The sequence below is a fragment of the Furipterus horrens genome, unplaced genomic scaffold (assembly GCF_987537825.1).
Source record: "Furipterus horrens unplaced genomic scaffold, mFurHor1.1.pri manual_scaffold_10, whole genome shotgun sequence".
NCBI lineage: Eukaryota > Metazoa > Chordata > Mammalia > Chiroptera > Furipteridae > Furipterus > Furipterus horrens.
In genome coordinates, this window is record NW_028327180.1 from 17,226,079 (window position 1) to 17,243,475 (window position 17,397).

A 17,397-nucleotide genomic window follows, 5' to 3' on the forward strand; every position below is an offset into this window, starting at 1 on the left:
TACTGTAATATTTCATCTCTGACCACAGAGTGTCGATGGCATGTTTGTTTGCGCATTGGAAAAGATGAGAAATACAAAAACAGCCCTCCTTTTACAAAGAGTACTCATAGTTTTCTCAGTAGTGTCCTGGAGAGGACACTATTTGTATGCTTTCACAACAAGATCATGCTCTCGGAGGAGCAGGACCAGAGTCAGGAGAGGAGGCAAAGCTTTCTCCAAGTCGTGAATAGCTTTGGCAGGATGGGAGTGTAACAAAGAGGTTGGTGACCAGGTAATTAAGGTTCTTTAAACCTAAATCTGAGAGACTTTAGGACCATTGAGAATGAGTTGTACCTTCATTATAATGATTTGGTTTTGGTAGATAGTTACCTAAAACCATTGATTGTGAAACCTGGAAGTGGTCTCAGATCTTCTAGTGTTCGTTTTGTAGTTGAAGAAACCAAGGTCCAGAGATATAATATGCTCAAGATCCCAATGGCCAGCTGGGATTTCTGAGCCTTTCAGGTTCTGTGTCTCTAACCTCTGACCCACCCGTACCCCAACCCCCATCTCTGGTGAGTCTGCTTCAATCACTCCAACACAGCACCCCAGGAAGGAAGCTTGTGTGATTATTATGGAAAAGCTATACATGTCAGCTTCTAGGGGGAAGAGTGCTGGGGTGGTTTGTTCACTGGGTTCCTCCGTCTAGGTATGCACAAATGCTCTGAATGAAAAAGGGTTGAGAGATTTTAAAAAGAACGAGGAGGGGAGGGTTGGGAAAAGGGAGAAGCCATCCTGGGGGGGGGGGGGAGGCTGGATGAAGGGATGTGGGGACATAGAGAACTCCTGCTGATAGCTCTTCCCGGGAGACTTGGGCGAAGGGTTATTGGTTTTCTTTGGAAGCTAGTAATGGAGCCAAGCATTGTCAAGATTGGCATAGGTAGGAAACAGTAGTCCAGGCCCAGCAAATGCATGGATACATGGATATGAGGTAGTGATGTCACATGGTGGGCCTGTGATGGAAGCCCTGTTGTGACGAGTGTAGTGGCGCAGCTGGGATTTGAAAGCAGAGCTCAGGCTCACAGCCATCACTAGCCTCCAAGGCCAGTCTGTTAAACAGGATTGGAAACAACACGGTCAGATCAAAAATTCATCAAATGAGATGCGAGGGCCACCTGGCCAGTCCCCATTGGGCCTCTTCCCCAAGGGGACTCACTCACGTGGTGCAGGCTGATGCTGGCTCCGCAGGAGGCCTCAGCTCATCCATGTGCACCTCTCCATAACTGGCCTGCGTACCCCCCAAACGTGGCAGCTGGCTTTCCCCAGAGCAAGAGATCTGAAAGAAAGAGCCTCGCAGAAGCTCTTCTCGCTGTGATCTGGCGGTGGAAGTCAGACGCCATCAGTTCCTTAGTACCTTAGCCGTCAAAGGTCTCGGCCCAGTTCAGCAGGGGCAGAGACTACACACGGGCACGGAAACCGGGAGGTGAGGCTCGTGGGAACTGTGTGGGAGGCTGGCTAACACTCCCCTTCTCTCTGCTTCCATCTCTCTGTCTGCCACTTGGGCTGCCCCTGCTCCCTCAGTGGCGTATTGTGCAATGTCCTCCGGGATGGCCACAGAGGGCTCCCTCCCCATCAATTTCATTGCTTAGTTCTCCTTCCAGTCCTGTTGTTCTCCAGACCCGTCACTCCCTGCCCATTCTTTTCTCTCCCCTTCAAGTCCTAGAATCCCACCGCCACGGACATTTTCTTCTCTTAATCCCCATCTTCCTGACCCTCTGTTTCCTCCTTGACCTCAGCCCACCATCTCCTATTTCTTCTGCCCAAGCTCTTTGGAGCCCCTTCCATCTAGCTGGTGACTTTCCCGGTGGGACTATTTCCAATGCTTAAATCACAGCATGTTCTCCGGGACAGATAGGCAATAAAGAGTACTAAATGTGTCATCAGCTGCCAGATGGATGAAGAAAGCGTTTCCCTGAAATTTAATTCATCATCCATACCCCAATTTAAGACTTCCAAGGTCATGGTAACTTAAGGTCTCAGTCAGGGGCACGTCTGCGGACACCGAAGGATAAAATGTCTCCCGTTTTGACCCCGGCATGTGTATGCTCAGAGGCTGTCTACTGTGAGCGTTCTTGTTGTTTGAAAGAAGAAACAGAAAAGGACATTTGGAACATTATCCAACATCTTGAGATTATAAACTGTCTGGTGTGCTGATATTTTATCAGATGATGTCTCCTGGGTGTGCGGGTGGTGAAAGATTTTCCAGATTTGCGAAGTGCGATGAAAGGGCTGGCAGTATCTCACCGTGATTGGCAGAGCTAAATGTACCTCTTTGACCTGCTGACCTTCCAAACTTCTTTCCAAAGCTGTGAAATGTAAATCCACAGTAGCTGCTGACCTTGGGTGTTTTTGCCTTTCCCCGGAGCTTTGGCTTTTCTTTGGTATTTAAAACTAGTTAATAATCTTCAGTACTAAAATACAGACTAATTTTATATCCTTTTTATTACCACAGAAAGGTGGGGTGGTAACTTCATCTTTGAATGTAACTGATTTTATTGACAGAATCAAAAAAACAAAAGAAGGGACTCAGCAGTTTTGAAGACTTTAGTGCCCTAACAAAATAAATCATCTTAATGAACCTCAGGCTCTGGTTGAGGACAGTGACTTGCACATTTTAATCGCTCAGTAACTAGAGGCATTTGGTGGGTAAATGACTCAACCAGGTTGAAGCACACCTTTAAGGGAATGGAGGGAGAGTTTGCCAGTGTAGAAATAGAACCAATTGTAAACACTTTATTTGAATAAGAGCCACATGCATTCATCTTAAATAACCCCTGATTCATGAAAGTGATAGTAGCAAACATCCTTCTTGGCAGAGCATTAGTGATAACTGCACAGAGGTAAGAGTTAAGACTTAGAGCTTATTGTGGCAAAGTGTCCTGCGTCCTTGACTGACACTGGGAGCCTCCACAGCTGGAACTGAAGAGATGGCACCTCTCCCATCTCCCGGTGTCCTGGGAATTGATGGCACCTAACAGTGAAAGTGCATGGACATTTTAGCAGGCAGACATGGCCAAACCAACTCATTGTTGCTCAAAACCTACTAAGCCAACAGTGTGCTTGAAAAGCTCACTTAGGGATGTGCTGAGATTCTGTGCTGGTCCAGGCAGGCCATGCCGTCAGCTGAGGTGGCAGTGATACTTAGAGGGACAGAAGGGCACCATCAGCCAGTTCCAGAGCCCATTTCTTAGACTATTAAGCTGGCTGCTGTGTTAAACCTTGTACATACCAGGTGGTAGAGGGGTCTCTTTATCATTGTTCACCACTATTAACCAATCACAAACCACAAGGGTCACTAATTTTACCAAATGAATCCAAGTATGAGCTACAGCTACAGATCAGAATACTTTGTATGTTACCAACTCCTAGGTGCCGATTCAGATGAAATGTTCACGTAGCTCGTTGCCAATACTAAAGTATTTCAGAGTGAATTATCACAAATTCTAATATAAAAGTGATAAAGCTTTCTGTTTTTAAGTGCATGCCTAATTCAGCATTTGTAGTAATTTACACTGGCTTTCCTTCTAATGAATGGAATTGATGTCTCTGAAAACCACAAAAATGATAATGCAAGCAAAATCTATTTGCAAGTAATACCTTGTGTATTGATTTTAAAAACATAGTTTCATAAGCTCTCTTTATATGAGGAAAGGCTGTGAATTTATCAATTTGTATATTATGTGATAAATTATAGGAATGTGTAATTTATCAAAGTTCGATGATCTGAAAGCATATTCTAAATACACCACAATGAATATTTGGATCAGCAACTCTGCTGTTGGGTGGCACCCCTTCGTTAATTTAAGAACCTTATAAGACTTCTCTCCTCCTATTCTTTGAGGAGGGGATGATGTGAGACTAGCCAAACAGTCCCTGTGCTCTGGAGTCAAACCTGGGTTTGCATCCATTTGCTGTGATGTTTGGGCAAGTTATAGAACCTCCCTGAGCTTCAGTTTCTTCATAAATCAATGGATATGATGATAATTCATAAAACATAAAGTACTCATTTCAGGACCTTGCACAAAGTAGGCATTCAATGAATTGTAATGAGAAGCATCTTCCCTTTTCTTACAGAGGAAGTTGTTCTTTGGCTGTAAATGACTTGCAATTATTAGATTATTGGATGCATGACAAGGAGAACTTAAATTAAGGTAGCTGAACAGTTCGCTACATTTGCTGCCAGATACTTCCTCCACAGAGGTTCTCAGCCTTGGCTGCATATTAGTTCTTCTGTGGAGCTTAAAATAATCCCAATGCCTGGGCCCTACACCCAAGGATTCTGTAATCTGGGAGACAGCCTGGCAACAGAATTTTTCAAATCTTTCCAGTGTGTACAGCCTTTCCTAATGTACAGCCAAGGACTGAGAACTGCTGCTTTAAAGCAACAATACCCGAGGACTGCTCTGTTCTAGAGTTTAAAAGTATTTTGTTGGAGGAAAAGCTTTCCCAAGAAAGTTCTTGTGGACCAGAGGTTTGCCTATGACCAAATTTGGCCAGCTGCCTTTTTTCTAAATAAAGTTTTATTGGAACACAACCATGCTCATTTGTTTACATACGCTTTCATATGAAGCTGCTTTCATGCCACAGGAGTTGTGACAGAGACCATATGGACCTACAAAGGTGAAAATATTCCTCTCTGGCCCTTTAGAGAAAATGTGGTCCCTACAGTAGGCCACTTTATAAAATGGAATCATGGGACCGTTTTCCAAGATGCATTCAAGAAAGTCAACTTCCTACACAGGAATATCTCCTAGATTCTGTTCAAGTTCTTCCTTCCAGGAAAAATAAAAACAATGTCTGGCATTATCCTCAAAAGTCAACAGTTATATGCTGTAATGCATTGATATAGCCATTTTTGCTACTTTTTAAAATTTAGTACTTTCCATTTCTCTTTAAATTTTAAGTTTTGTAGAAAGTGTAATAATCTTGTTATCAAAGAAATTTAATGTAGGACACTCTGATTTAACTTGCTGGCTAAAAATGCAGAACACTGAAATGTTCCTCCTTATCACATGTACTCACTCAGCCCTGAACGCCTTTGTCAATGATGCTGGCAGTTGAGAACACTTGATAGCTTTTTCTGCTCTGTGTTAGGCAGATTCTTGTGCATTCCCCTCCTTTGCTTCTCATAAAAATGGAGCTGCTCCTGTGGGAGGAGGAGCTGGGCTGGGGCGGCGGGGCAGGTCACAGAGAATGGTGCGCGCAACATCGCCACAGTCTTTTCATCCCCTTCCCTCTTGGCCGGTCAGGACCTCATCAGGAAATATGCCCCCCCTTCCCCCTGCCCCTATAACAGCACCCCATCTCTCTGAACCAGTTAGTAATTATGGAAGCTATCCTGAAAGAGCCCAGATGCTGTCATCCGTCCATGCTCTGTGGAAGAGGACCTCCCTCTCTGGCAGCGTCCTGGCGCTCCCTTTGTGCTGCCTCAGCACCGGAGCTGCTGATGGAAGCGGGAAAGCTCATTAGCGTTTTAAGAGAGCTTATTAACGACAGTTCTTCGTTAGACAACAGACATGGGACAGGTTTCATCAGGAATGCCTTATTTGAACCTCTCTGGGGCTAATGCAGTCCCCGCCTCAATAAGAGAGTGCCTCTCTCAGGAGGGACGGAGGAATCTGTAAATTGTGCCTGGTACACACGGACAACTGTGTAGGCGTAGCGTCATGCCCTGGGTTTTCGTTGCTCTTTGTCTGCGCGTCTCTCCGGACGCTGGGAACCCTCGGCTTTGTAGTTCACAATAGATGCTTCACATGCGCTGGGATGTGTCCAGAGATCTTGATGAATACCGGCTTTTCTTGTACCCTTGGATCACCGAGCTTCATTCCGGGGAGGTCAAGTGAACTTAATCACTGGCTGTGTGATTCAAGCGTTCCAAGTGCAGAGTCGTGCCTTCGCGAATGGCTCCCTCTCAGGACCTCCAGAGGGACGGAGCTGTAGGAACCGTAGCCTGGGATGCAGAGGTCTTCCGGGAGGGTTTTACATGCGCACTTAAGCCTCTTTGTAAGACGGTCCACTTTTGGGCAGCAGCTTGCATGCCCCTGCACATGTGTAGCCTCTAACATCCCAGCACCAGTTGCTGCCAAGGGAGGAAAAGGACACTGGCCTGGGTCTCATCATGCTACTGCCCAGTGAGCTGAGCTGGAATGAAGTGCTTCCCCTTAGTTTTTCACGGTTTCCTTTTCTTCATGAAAACTTTCTTTTCCAATAAAGGAACATATGTGGATAGGTAATTACATGTCCTGCCTGCCAATGCTATATTTCTTAAAGTTTTTTAAAAAATCACTTCATTTGAGAATTTTGAAAAAAAAAGTTCTTTCCCCATTATCTGCTAAGAAAGCTGCATTTCCTGGTGACTTAGTGAAACCTTTGTCAGGCGCACAGGGAAGCAGGCTTCACTTGGCACTACACCCCGTCCTGGCCAGCTGCCACTGTCTCCTAGTCACCAGAGTCGGAGTCTACCGCCTGCCCTTCTCTGTGTGGGGAAGAAGTAGTGGAACTAAATTGGACAGGTAGCTCTGGGGACAAATCGTGACCTGAATGCACCACGCTGCAGATTTGGGGGTTATTCTGTTGGTGACGAAGACCCGCTGAGAATTTTGGATCCTTGGGCTGATAACCAGAACAGTCCTGTGGAAGTTCCTCTGGCAGCGATGCGTGGGATGGGTGAGACGGGGGGCCGCCAGGGGCGGGAACTGTGCAAAGGGAACAGTGGAGACCGTGGTGGTTTTCGTCTCCCTTCCCTTCACGTCCCCTCTCTGGGCCTCGGTTTGAAACCGTCTAGCTTTTAAACATTCCAGCGTAGACTCCTGCTTATTTTGGAGTTGTCTATTATTTCAGTGGCAAAAAAAAAAAAAAAAAACAATAAAACAACAAAACAAATGAAAATGCTGAATTAAAAAAAACATTATTGTCGATCAATTACCTTGTATTGTGAGGAAGCAAAATGATTGCATTCTGAGGAGTTGGGTATTCAAATGAGTGCAGCATTTCCATCAGGTTCGGGGTGGCTAGAAGGGACCCACACGCACATCCATATTCCTGCACAGCTACGTGCCACGTCAGGGGGAAGAGAACAGAGACCTGTGAGAAGTGTTTGCCACTCGGGACAGGAGCCAGTCAGTGGATATCAGTGCTCCTTTCCCGTGGCCTGTTTGCTAACAGGACACGCTGCTGCTGGTTTCATTGTCCACACAGGCGTGGTTCCGTGGGCTCTGAGGGAACAGCCCTGTTTTTGTGCCTCTCTTATTCTTGAGGTTCGCATTTTATCCCAGAAGAACTTCTGGATGATCCTGTTTGAAGGAATATTTCATAAGTATTGGGCTGTCCTGGGTCTTGAACCAAAGTAAACTACTGTGAAGTTGTCCACTTCACCCAGAGAGGAGTAGACCCAGTGTCTCCAACTTGTGGGAACCCTGGGAAGGGTGTCATTTATTCTTTTGTGTAGCAAGTATGAGTTCAGTACTGTGTGTACCAGACACTGTGCTGCACGTGGGGGACACAATGAGGGAGAAGGCACAGCTGTTATGGGGCAGAAGCTACCAGCAGAGTTTGGGCATAGAAGCAAGTGTGGAAGCGTCTCAGTCCCAGATATGTTGAAGATGCTTCTGAAGATTTGGTAGATCTTTTGACCTTGTAAGCTCCTGAAAGGAGTGAGGGAGTGTGTGTGTGTGTGTGTGTGTGTGTGTGTGTGTGAGAGAGAGAGAGAGAGAGAGAGAGAGACAGAGACAGAGACAGACAGAGAGAGAGAAAGAGAGAGAGGGAGAGAGAGAGGAGGAGAGGACCAAAGAGAAGGGAAAATTAACGATCAAAGAGAACAGTTTGAGTTAAAAAACCTAAGAGCTCTTGGGGATTAGGAAAAAATTTCATAAGCCTACAGAATAATAAACTTAATATGAATAATAGTCATAATGTGAGTTTTTCAATTTATCTAGGAGCTAGAAATATTTCTGTGTTGGCATGGGAGCTTCAGCTTTTTTTAAGTTGGAACCTACCTTTTAGTTTTATCTTTTATAACCTATGGTTCCTGGAAATGAAAATCCCTACAGTACTCGAGAGGGATTCCTGCTACACCTGTCCTTGGCAGGGACTCCCTACCGTCAGCCACAGGGTGGCTGTGGCACCTGGGGATTCGTTGCTGACTTTCTTGGAATAATCTATAGTTCTAAGCTTTATATTTACCACTCACAAGTACCTTGTAGAGCTTTGATGCCACATAAGTCTCCTTTGCTTTATTTCATTGAGATTAAAAATAACAAAATATCAAAGAGAGTAGCACACTGTCAATTTTACTGATAGCTAATCCTAATAGAAACTATGGCATCTAAGGACAAAATGCATTATTGGGGTGTACACAGGGAGAAAGGAGAGATGAAAAGAAAGGCAATGCTTCCTCTGTTTCTTATGATACAGAAGGCACTCTTTTATCTGAGGATTAGCTAGATAAAGGTTTGTAAAGTTTTCCTGATAAATTGTGGTCACTCTCCTCTTTCAGCAGATTTCTGCACATGGCAGATCTTCTTCCAACGTAAATGGTGGACCTGAACTTGATCGCTGCACGAGTCCTGAAGGTAGTTCTCGATCGGATGATTACTTTTATAAAGGAGGTCATCCATGTGAACATGGTGGCCACCACAAATCCGCCTGTGCTCAATGATCTTCCTAAACAGGGATGGGGTCATGTCACCAGTTTAGCCCTAGTGGGTTGTTAATTAAGTTGCTCCAATTTTAGAGTTTAGACTTGAGTTCCCTTTCGTTTTCCTTAGTGGCAATCTGCTCACAGTTCCTGAAAGAGACTCTCCTTTCTCTCAATTAGTTAACACAAGTGTTTCTTTCTTTGATGTCTGCAATGTACTGGGGTACATTGTGCAAAGTAGTTGATCTTAACCCCTTTCTCCTCCTGTCCCCCATCCCCCACTACCAACACCTGTTTGACAAGACTTTGAGCCAGGAATTAGCTTTAACAAGGCATCCTAGCTGGCTAGAATTTTCTATACTAGAAAATCTTGATAAGTCTTGAGAAAATTTCTAAGATTAAATCCCAACATCATACCCTTCTTTCTTGTCAACTTTGACAAAAAAGCTTAAAGTTTTGGTTAGTATTCTTCTTCACCCCAAAGCTAATCACTTATTTTAGCTGATATTTTAGGGATTTGTTATGTGTATTGATTATGCTGGTTTCTGACTCCTACCAATAAAGTCAAAAGAAAATCAGTGATTCAGGTATTCTAGCAGACAGTATGCTCAGAGACTTCCTTAGTTATACCATAGATATAGAAATAAATGCATTGCAACTTGTTTGACAGGTGTGTAGGAATCAAGATGAAATGCTGATGTATTCTTTCGACTTTGCATTTATCCTTTTTTTGTAGGCGTGAATGGAAACAGGTGCTCTGAATCATCGACCCTTCTTGAGAAATATAAAATTGGAAAGGTTATTGGTGACGGCAATTTCGCAGTAGTCAAAGAGTGCATGGACAGGTGAGTGGGCAGGGAGGATCATCATTTTTCCTCCTACACATACATTTCTCCTTGGAGTTTAGTTTTCCCTGAGTGAACAAAAGGCCTTCTGAGAGAGTCACCCCTTGGGACCAGCTGCTTTGCATGCCCACAAGCAATGTGACAGGGAAAACATATGTATGCAGATAGAGTATGGATCTGCTTTGCGTTTGGACTGAGCACTGTATCAGGTCTCATCCATGAGCCAGAGAAAAATGGGAAATAATCCGATTTATTTTTTTAAAACCTTGTATACCATTTAGCTGTACCAGGCACTGTTCTCAGAACATTAACTCATTTAATCCCCACAATTACCCTCTCAGTTAATACTTAATTGCATATACCAGGAGTTCAGGATACCTGAGCTCTGACTCCATTTAAGAACAGTATATTAAACTTTTTCCTGCATTTAAATTATATGCTTTTTTTGTCTAGCTTTATTTTAAGGTCCTAAATTTCTCAGTAGTAAGAAATCAATTCTGTTAAATTCCAGGCCTCTTGTAAACTGGAGAAGATTCAGATTAGCGTCTCTGTTTCTATGCTACTTTCTTACCTGATTGGTCATTTCTGCTGTTGTGGGGAATTTTCCAGAAAGCTCTGGTAACTACAGTTTATATTTATAAAAGGAGATAGTGTGGCTTTTGAATTTTTTTCTTTGCGGGGGCACCTTTCTCCCTGACCCAACTCAGCATTTTCTCTGATGTGCAGAGGAGGATGCCAGTCCCTCTTCCCCGAGTCTTCTGTGCTGGAGAGGAAATAGGGATGGTGATGCTGTCTCTGATTTATGTCTTTAATGGCCTTCCTCTGATTATCCCATAGGTCCACTGGGAAGGAGTTTGCCCTAAAGATCATAGACAAAGCCAAATGTTGTGGAAAGGTACAGTATCCATAACTGCTTTGTAAGAGAAACGGTAAAACCTTGGTAAGCTGTTTGTAGTGCTGAAGGAATTTAGTAGGGATTTAACAAGACTGTAACAGGAGTAGACTCTGATAATAGTGGTGGGGACACTAAGAAGGTTTTTTCCCCCTGCCGTTTTTCTGAAATCTTAATCCTAACACAGTAAATTGACTTGATCTTGGTTCTCACTATCAAGAAATATAAGTTCTCTGGGAGTTGCGTATTTCGAAATAAAACCCAGCAACACACAAAAGGTGTGTCGAGAGTTTTGAGGAATCTGAGACTTCACCCCACTCTCAGACTAACAAGAAGCCTTCCTGGCTCGTAGCTGCTGGTGGAAGGCGCAGCGCCCTGCGTCAGAGACGAAAAACAGAACAACACCAAACAAACACATGATTACTCAGGCACAGCAGGTGGCAGGAGCTCCTGTTTGCATTGGTCGTCCGTCCTCACCTCCCCGGTGCCACAGGAGGCGATGCAGAGGAGCCCAGCTGGATGCTGTGCACACAGTTGGGTCTGTAGGAAACCCCCAATCTTATGAGGGAAGTTCGTGAACCTAACCGGCCTTTGCCCCAGAGAACATCATTTTTGTTATCATGGTCTAGAAACAAATCTGCCCTCTGCCCCTGTGAGGGAGACGCTGTCTATGTTCCAAGGGTGTTTACTGTACAAACACCCTTGAAAAAATAGTTTGTAGCAAAAGCTGTGCAGAAACACCAGGAAGATTTGTCTCCCCAACCAGATTAACATTTTCCTTCTGTCCCATGCTCAAGCTGGAGTTGGGGATGGTGCTAGGGTACCGATATTTTTTAAAAATAATTCTTATTAAATTTATTGGGGTAACATTGGTTAATAGGATCATATACATTCCAAGTGTACACTCCTGTGATACATCACCTGTATATTGCATTGTTTGCCCAGCACCCAAAGTCAAACCATCCAGATATTTTAATTGTTTAAAAAGATATTTTTATACATCTTATACATATATATACACATACATATATATATTCTATAACAGTGACAACAAAGACCTTTTTAGATTCTAGTAGCCTAGCAGTTGGAGCAGGCTGTAGAACTCACTCCAGCATGGGGGCTACTAGCCACATGTGGCTATGAGGTCTTGAAATGTGGCTAGTCTGAACTGACATATACTGCAGCATAAAAATACATAACTGATCTGATAACTTAGTACTAAAAAAAAGAAAATGTAAGATACCTCATTAGTATCTTTTGTGTTTGATTACATGTTGAAATGATAATATTTTTGATATATTAAGTTAAAGAAGTAATATTAATTTTATATGCTTTAGATATATTTTTAATGTGGCTTTTAGAAAATTTAGATTGACTACATGGATCATAATTACAATTCTGTTGAACAATGCATTGTATAAAGTTTAATCCTTGCTCTGCCTCTTTTTACTGTGTGATCTTGGGAAAAATACTTAACACCTCTGTACCTCTGTTTCTCTTTCAAAAATGTAGTTATTAGTAGTACCTTAGACAAGATTATTGTGAGTATTAATTGAATTAAGACATGGAAAACATGTAGAAAAGTGCCAGTATATAATAAGAATATAACACATTAACTGTTAACAATATTAATATGCCCGAGTAATTGAGAATTTATAATTAGGAAGATTTTATGTGATAGTAGTGATTTTATATTCATGAAACTCTTAAACTAGTCCTCACTGGGCATTTACAAATTTGTTTATTTTAACAGAAAGCTTAAAGTATTATGGGAAAGTTTTAGAAAAATCTTCTCAGAGCCCCAGAATGGAAAATCCAAGAGGCAAATTTGTCATGTGCTTTTTTCTTTTTTTTTACTACACTGTGACAGCTGATGAAGCAGTCTGTGCAGAATGCTCCTCTTTTCCTTAAATAACTAATATTTTTCTAAATCTTCTTGACTTCTCTGTGCTTTTACTTATTGTTCTAATAATAATGTTTAATTTTCAACTACAAAGGCTTTCCCCCCTGTAGGTGTTACTTCTTGTGTCTGGTATTGTGTGACTTAAGCAGAGTGTGTCATTATTTCAGAAGCCAAGTTCTAAGCCACTGTATTGTTTTTTCAAAAAAGTAAAAAAGAAAAAAAAATGCTGTGGTAGGGATATTGTTTACCTGATTAAAATTTAAGCAGCTGCTTTAGTAGTTGAAAAAAGGATCTTTCTATGCAAAAAAAATCAGTTCATAGAGCTCTAAGTGCTGAGGCAAAGGACTAAGTCACTGCACTGGATCTTGCTTTCCTTACGACTGAATGACATTCTATTTTTATAACTCATGATCACATACTTATTTCTATCCTCACAATCTTTGAACAAGTATTTCCCCCCTGGTGCTATAAAATTATAATTTCAAAACTTGATTTGTTGCAAAAAAGTTGATTTTTCCATTAGATTTTATTTTTAGAAAAAAACAAATAGAAAATTTGTTTTTTAAAATAAAATTTAGAGGGAGCATTTCAGCCACTATTCAGGGGACAATGGGTCACATCTGCTTTATGGGTTGTGCACAGAAAATTAAAAACGCTGGAAATATTATCTGCCCTCTATTAAAATGTATAATCTATCCAGGCTTGGACACATAAGAACTTTGCACATTACTTATAAAAACTCGCAAAACAGATGGACCAGTTTGACACATAAAGAAACAGAGATTCAGGTTCAATAGCTTCCCACAAGCCACACCGGCCGAGTAGGGACTGGAATTTCTGCATAGCTGTTTACTCAGCCTGCACCTTGGCCAATCTACCACGTTCCCTTGCCACATTAAATTTATTCATTTGTTTGTGTAATAACAACCTGGGGAAAAATTCTTAACCTCTCTGATCTTCTGTTTGCTTTTCTGTAATATACATGAGCGTTATTCGATAAATTTACTCATTTACCTAAAATCTGATACGTGTGCAAGATGCAAAGAATGTTATGGGAGTTTGACAGGATGTATAGGAGAGAGAAGCAGGTGATTGGTGAAGGTGATGCAGAGCAAGAAACCCTTCACTGGGCTTCAGCAGGGGCAGGATTTCAGTAGAAAGCAATGAGAGGAAAGCCTGCCAGCCTGAGCAAGGGCCCAGAGCACAGAAGGCATGTTGGGGTCTTCTGAAGAGGAGATTATTGCAAGCTTTGCTTTGGGATCAGATTTATGGCGGGTGTTGAGAAGACTCTGGTGTTTTTAATTTTAAGAATTCTTCCATATCTAATATTCTAAATAATATTTCTTAAATGAATATTTATTGATTCGCACAGTGTCTGAAGCTCTGAGCTTTCTGTTATGGTGCTTTGAAGTGGTCCCTCCTCTTCCCACAGTTTTGCATTCATTGCCCATGTGTTTTGAGCCCAGACAGGACATAAATCCAAATGAATGTTGTGGGAGTTTCCTAAGCATGTTGGAATAAGTTACTGCAAACTTGGTGGCCTACCACTGCAGAAATTTATTCTCTCCCAGTTCTGGAGGCCAGAAGTCTGAGTCCGCCACCCACCACGCCCCCCCCACCCCCATCCCCGGAGGCCCTGGCAAGTGTCTGGTCCTTGCCTCTAACTAAATAGCTTATGGGAGCTAATGGTGGTCCTTGGCTTCTGGCCACATCCCTCTAACCTCTGCCCCATCTTCACTTCACTTTCTCCTGTGTGGAAAATCTCCCCTGCCTCTTATCTTATAAGGACTATTGCAATGGCACTCAGATAACCCAGACTTATCTCTTGCAGGATCCTTAATCGCATGGGTAAGACCCTTTTCTCCCAAATATGGCAATATTTACAAGTTCCAAAGACTTGATATCTTTGGGTGTCCATTATTCAATCTGCTGCACAACTCTACCACAGACATTCCATAGAGTGCTTTAAATGTTTTATCTGACTGTATTATCCTCAGCAATGCTCAATAGGCCATAGAGCTACCAGCGGTAAAGCCAGTGTTGGTCAAGAGCAGTGCACTCAAGCACTCCAGGGCTCACTGTGCTAGTTCCTGGAGAGTGAGTGATGGACAAACACAGGGGGCAATGAGAGCAAATAAGAGGCCCCCGTAACCCAGCCATGGTTGAGCAGGAGAGGCTATTTAGAGGAGGTGAGATCTAATCTGGTCCTGAGGAATAAACAGGAATTCACCAAGAAGTGGGGAAAGAAAGTTCCAGACAGAGAAACTTCCTGTGCAAATGCCCAGAGGTCTAGGTGAGAGGTGGCAGTGGGGATAGAAGCAAGTGGGTGCATTCAGAGGCATTGAGAAGGTAGGTCTGGCAGGGATTGGTGATGGATGGACTATACTAGCGGGTGAGGGAGGGAGGGTCAGGGGGTAATTCCCATCTGCTTCGGGCAGCCAGGTTCATTCATGGAGACAGGACACCAGAGGAAAGGGCTGGTGTATGGTGCTGGGAAGTGTGGAGACACGATGATTAGTTTGGTTTGGGAGAGCTGTTTGTTCCCTAAACTCCCGCCTCCCTCCCTTCTTCCCTCCTCCTCCTCCTCCTTTTGTCTCTCTATCTCTATCTTTTTTGTAGGATAAAAACCACCTTGTACAAAGATAAGGCAGTATCTTTTGCCAAGTTAGCAGTTTTCTTTGTCATTTACTCTCCCACACAACCAGGGAACACTGCCATCAAATGATTCATATGTAAATTGTTTGGAGTCAGAACCATGAATCACTTACCACAAATCACAGTAGATGATCGAATAATGTAAGTTCAGTGCAGTTCAAGACAAAAGTGATGTTTATGTTGTATTTAGAAATATTCTCCTGGAAAATGTAATCTGGAGAGTACTTTTACGTATCAGAAGCCAAGATTACATATGGGTTCTATAAAAAAATAGGAAGGTAACATTTGTTAAGGTTTTCATGCGTTGCTTTTGTTTTGTTTTATTTGTGCTGATGATTAGTTATTTCATAGACACCTGGACAGGTGTAGTCAGAGGGTAGGGGCAAAGGCTAACAGCTCCCACATCCAACAACAACATTTGCTGTGTGCTTAGAATACCAGCCATTGTCCAGGAGGATGCAGTGAGCAGAGAGAATAAATAATGATATAGAAAATGCTACTGCACTGTTTGAAATATACCACTGCTGGCGGTCCTGGGGAAAGTTCCCCAGTACATCTCAGAAGCCTGTCCATTGTGTCTTTTATTGAAAAAGATAACTTTGGGGACGTGTAGTCTCCTTAGGTGGTAGACAGCTTATTTCAACTCCAATCTGAGAGAGTTCTTAGGTTCCAGTGATGGGGATATCTTACAAATGTCACTCTAAATTAACATCACAAACTGGTAAATTTACAAACTCTTCCAACTTAGGGTGGGGGGTGGGAGCTGTGAAGGTGAGGAGGTAGTGGGGGGTGGGGAGGAAAGGAGAACTGTCTTCTCTTCATAGACCATGAACTAAATTCATTGGCTCGCCTTTACGTGTCCACTGAAGTACAGCTCAGCGCTCTTTGGTGTGATTAAGGCCTTTGCTGGGCACCGATGAGGCAGAGGCTTTGAAATAAGCTTGCAAAATGTGGAGTGTTTATGGGGTCTTGGTCTCTGTGACCACAGGGGGCCGGCTGCACAGCTGCGTCCCTGGGGAGACACCAGGGGGCTGTGGGCTGCTCTGTAACTCAGACACAGGGATCAGAGACCGGCAGGTGGCCCTGTCCCCAGCCTCCCAGGCCTGGTGAGGGAGGGTCTGAGAACCACTGTTTTTCCAGGAGATTTGGAAGTGTTTGCTGAGTCCTAAGCTGGGCAAAGACTTCCCAGTTCTGCTCATTAACGGCATAGATTTCCCTTCTTTCTCAAAGCCTGGTGTGGTTCCGCCTTGGTGTCCAGCTCAGTGTGATACGGCCTGTCTCTCCAAGGAATTTAAAGTATCTTCAGCTTTGCAGCTATAGTTTTCATTTGGAAAAATTCCACCTTGGCCTTGGAAAGGTGATGCTGTGTAGCACAAAAAAATGTAGGCTTGGATGTCAAGAACCTTGGGTTTGCATTCTGCCCCAAGGGACTGTTCTAAGGATAAAGGGTTAGGACGTTCCACAAGTACCCTGCACAGCAGTGCACAAGTTAGTGACTTGGCTTGTCCTCTCCCCTGCCTCTGACTAGCATTGGCACTACCGCCTGCCAGCATTCACTGAGTGACTCTGCGGACAAGCACCGTGCATTCAGGGCTCAAGAAACAGCTCAGCCTGTGCAGGAGCTTGCAGAGGGGTTTCTATGCATGTTACCTACTGATATTGCTTAGACTGCCAGCTATTATCAAAAAGTATTTGAGACAGCTTACAGTAAAAATACATGTGCACATGGATGCATGAAGATGAGAGGAACCATAATTATATTCCCACTGCCATGGGACATTAAGTTTAGTTCTGAGATTCATGATAGCAAAGGCAAAAGGGAGAGTATAAGGGATACACACACATGGATATATACATATGTGTGTATTTAGGGAGCAAATGATGTCTCTTATAAGTTAAGTTTTATATAAAAGCTATATATGAATTTCTAAACTGTGTCAGTTGGCAATTAGCTAATTTTACAGAGTAGACCCTAAGTTCAAAATAATTTATTTTGACAACTGATGAGGGTCAACAAATGTGACATTACTGAGAGGTTTTCATGTCTGGTGATAAAATCAAGCAGTAGCTATTCATGAGTCACAGATGGTGTATTGGGAATAACTCCTTAATGCTGTGAGTAAACCTCTGGCTACAGTGCTGATCCCGACTGCCTGGCTCACCAGGATTGATAAGCAGGTGGTGTTTGCAGAGGAGAAAACGAGACTGGGAGGCCAGCGGTCCCCATGGCCCTGCTGTTTCCTGATTTCTGAGATACAAGATGATAAGGGACATGCTCTGGTGAATGACTTCCTTGCCAGTTGTAGAGGAAGAAAGTTATTTTCTTTTTTCATGAATTTCAATGTAAATTTCAAATTCATAGTAGCAATGGTTTAACAACAACAAACCCATGTTAATGCCCAAGTGCTATGCCGTGAGCATGCCCAGC

General features: G+C 43.1%; 1 protein-coding gene across 2 annotated transcripts in view; it reads left to right on the plus strand.

Annotated features, from left to right (window-relative positions):
* The window catches only part of DCLK2 (doublecortin like kinase 2), a 121,885-nt gene that overhangs the window by 83,002 nt on the left and 21,486 nt on the right, over window positions 1-17,397 (plus strand). For both annotated transcript variants that reach the window (XM_090287876.1, XM_090287877.1), the window contains 3 exons: window positions 8,534-8,609; window positions 9,411-9,519; window positions 10,357-10,414. In XM_090287876.1, the coding sequence (XP_090144002.1) occupies window positions 8,534-8,609; window positions 9,411-9,519; window positions 10,357-10,414 (243 nt within the window). The remainder of the gene's footprint in view (window positions 1-8,533; window positions 8,610-9,410; window positions 9,520-10,356; window positions 10,415-17,397) is intronic.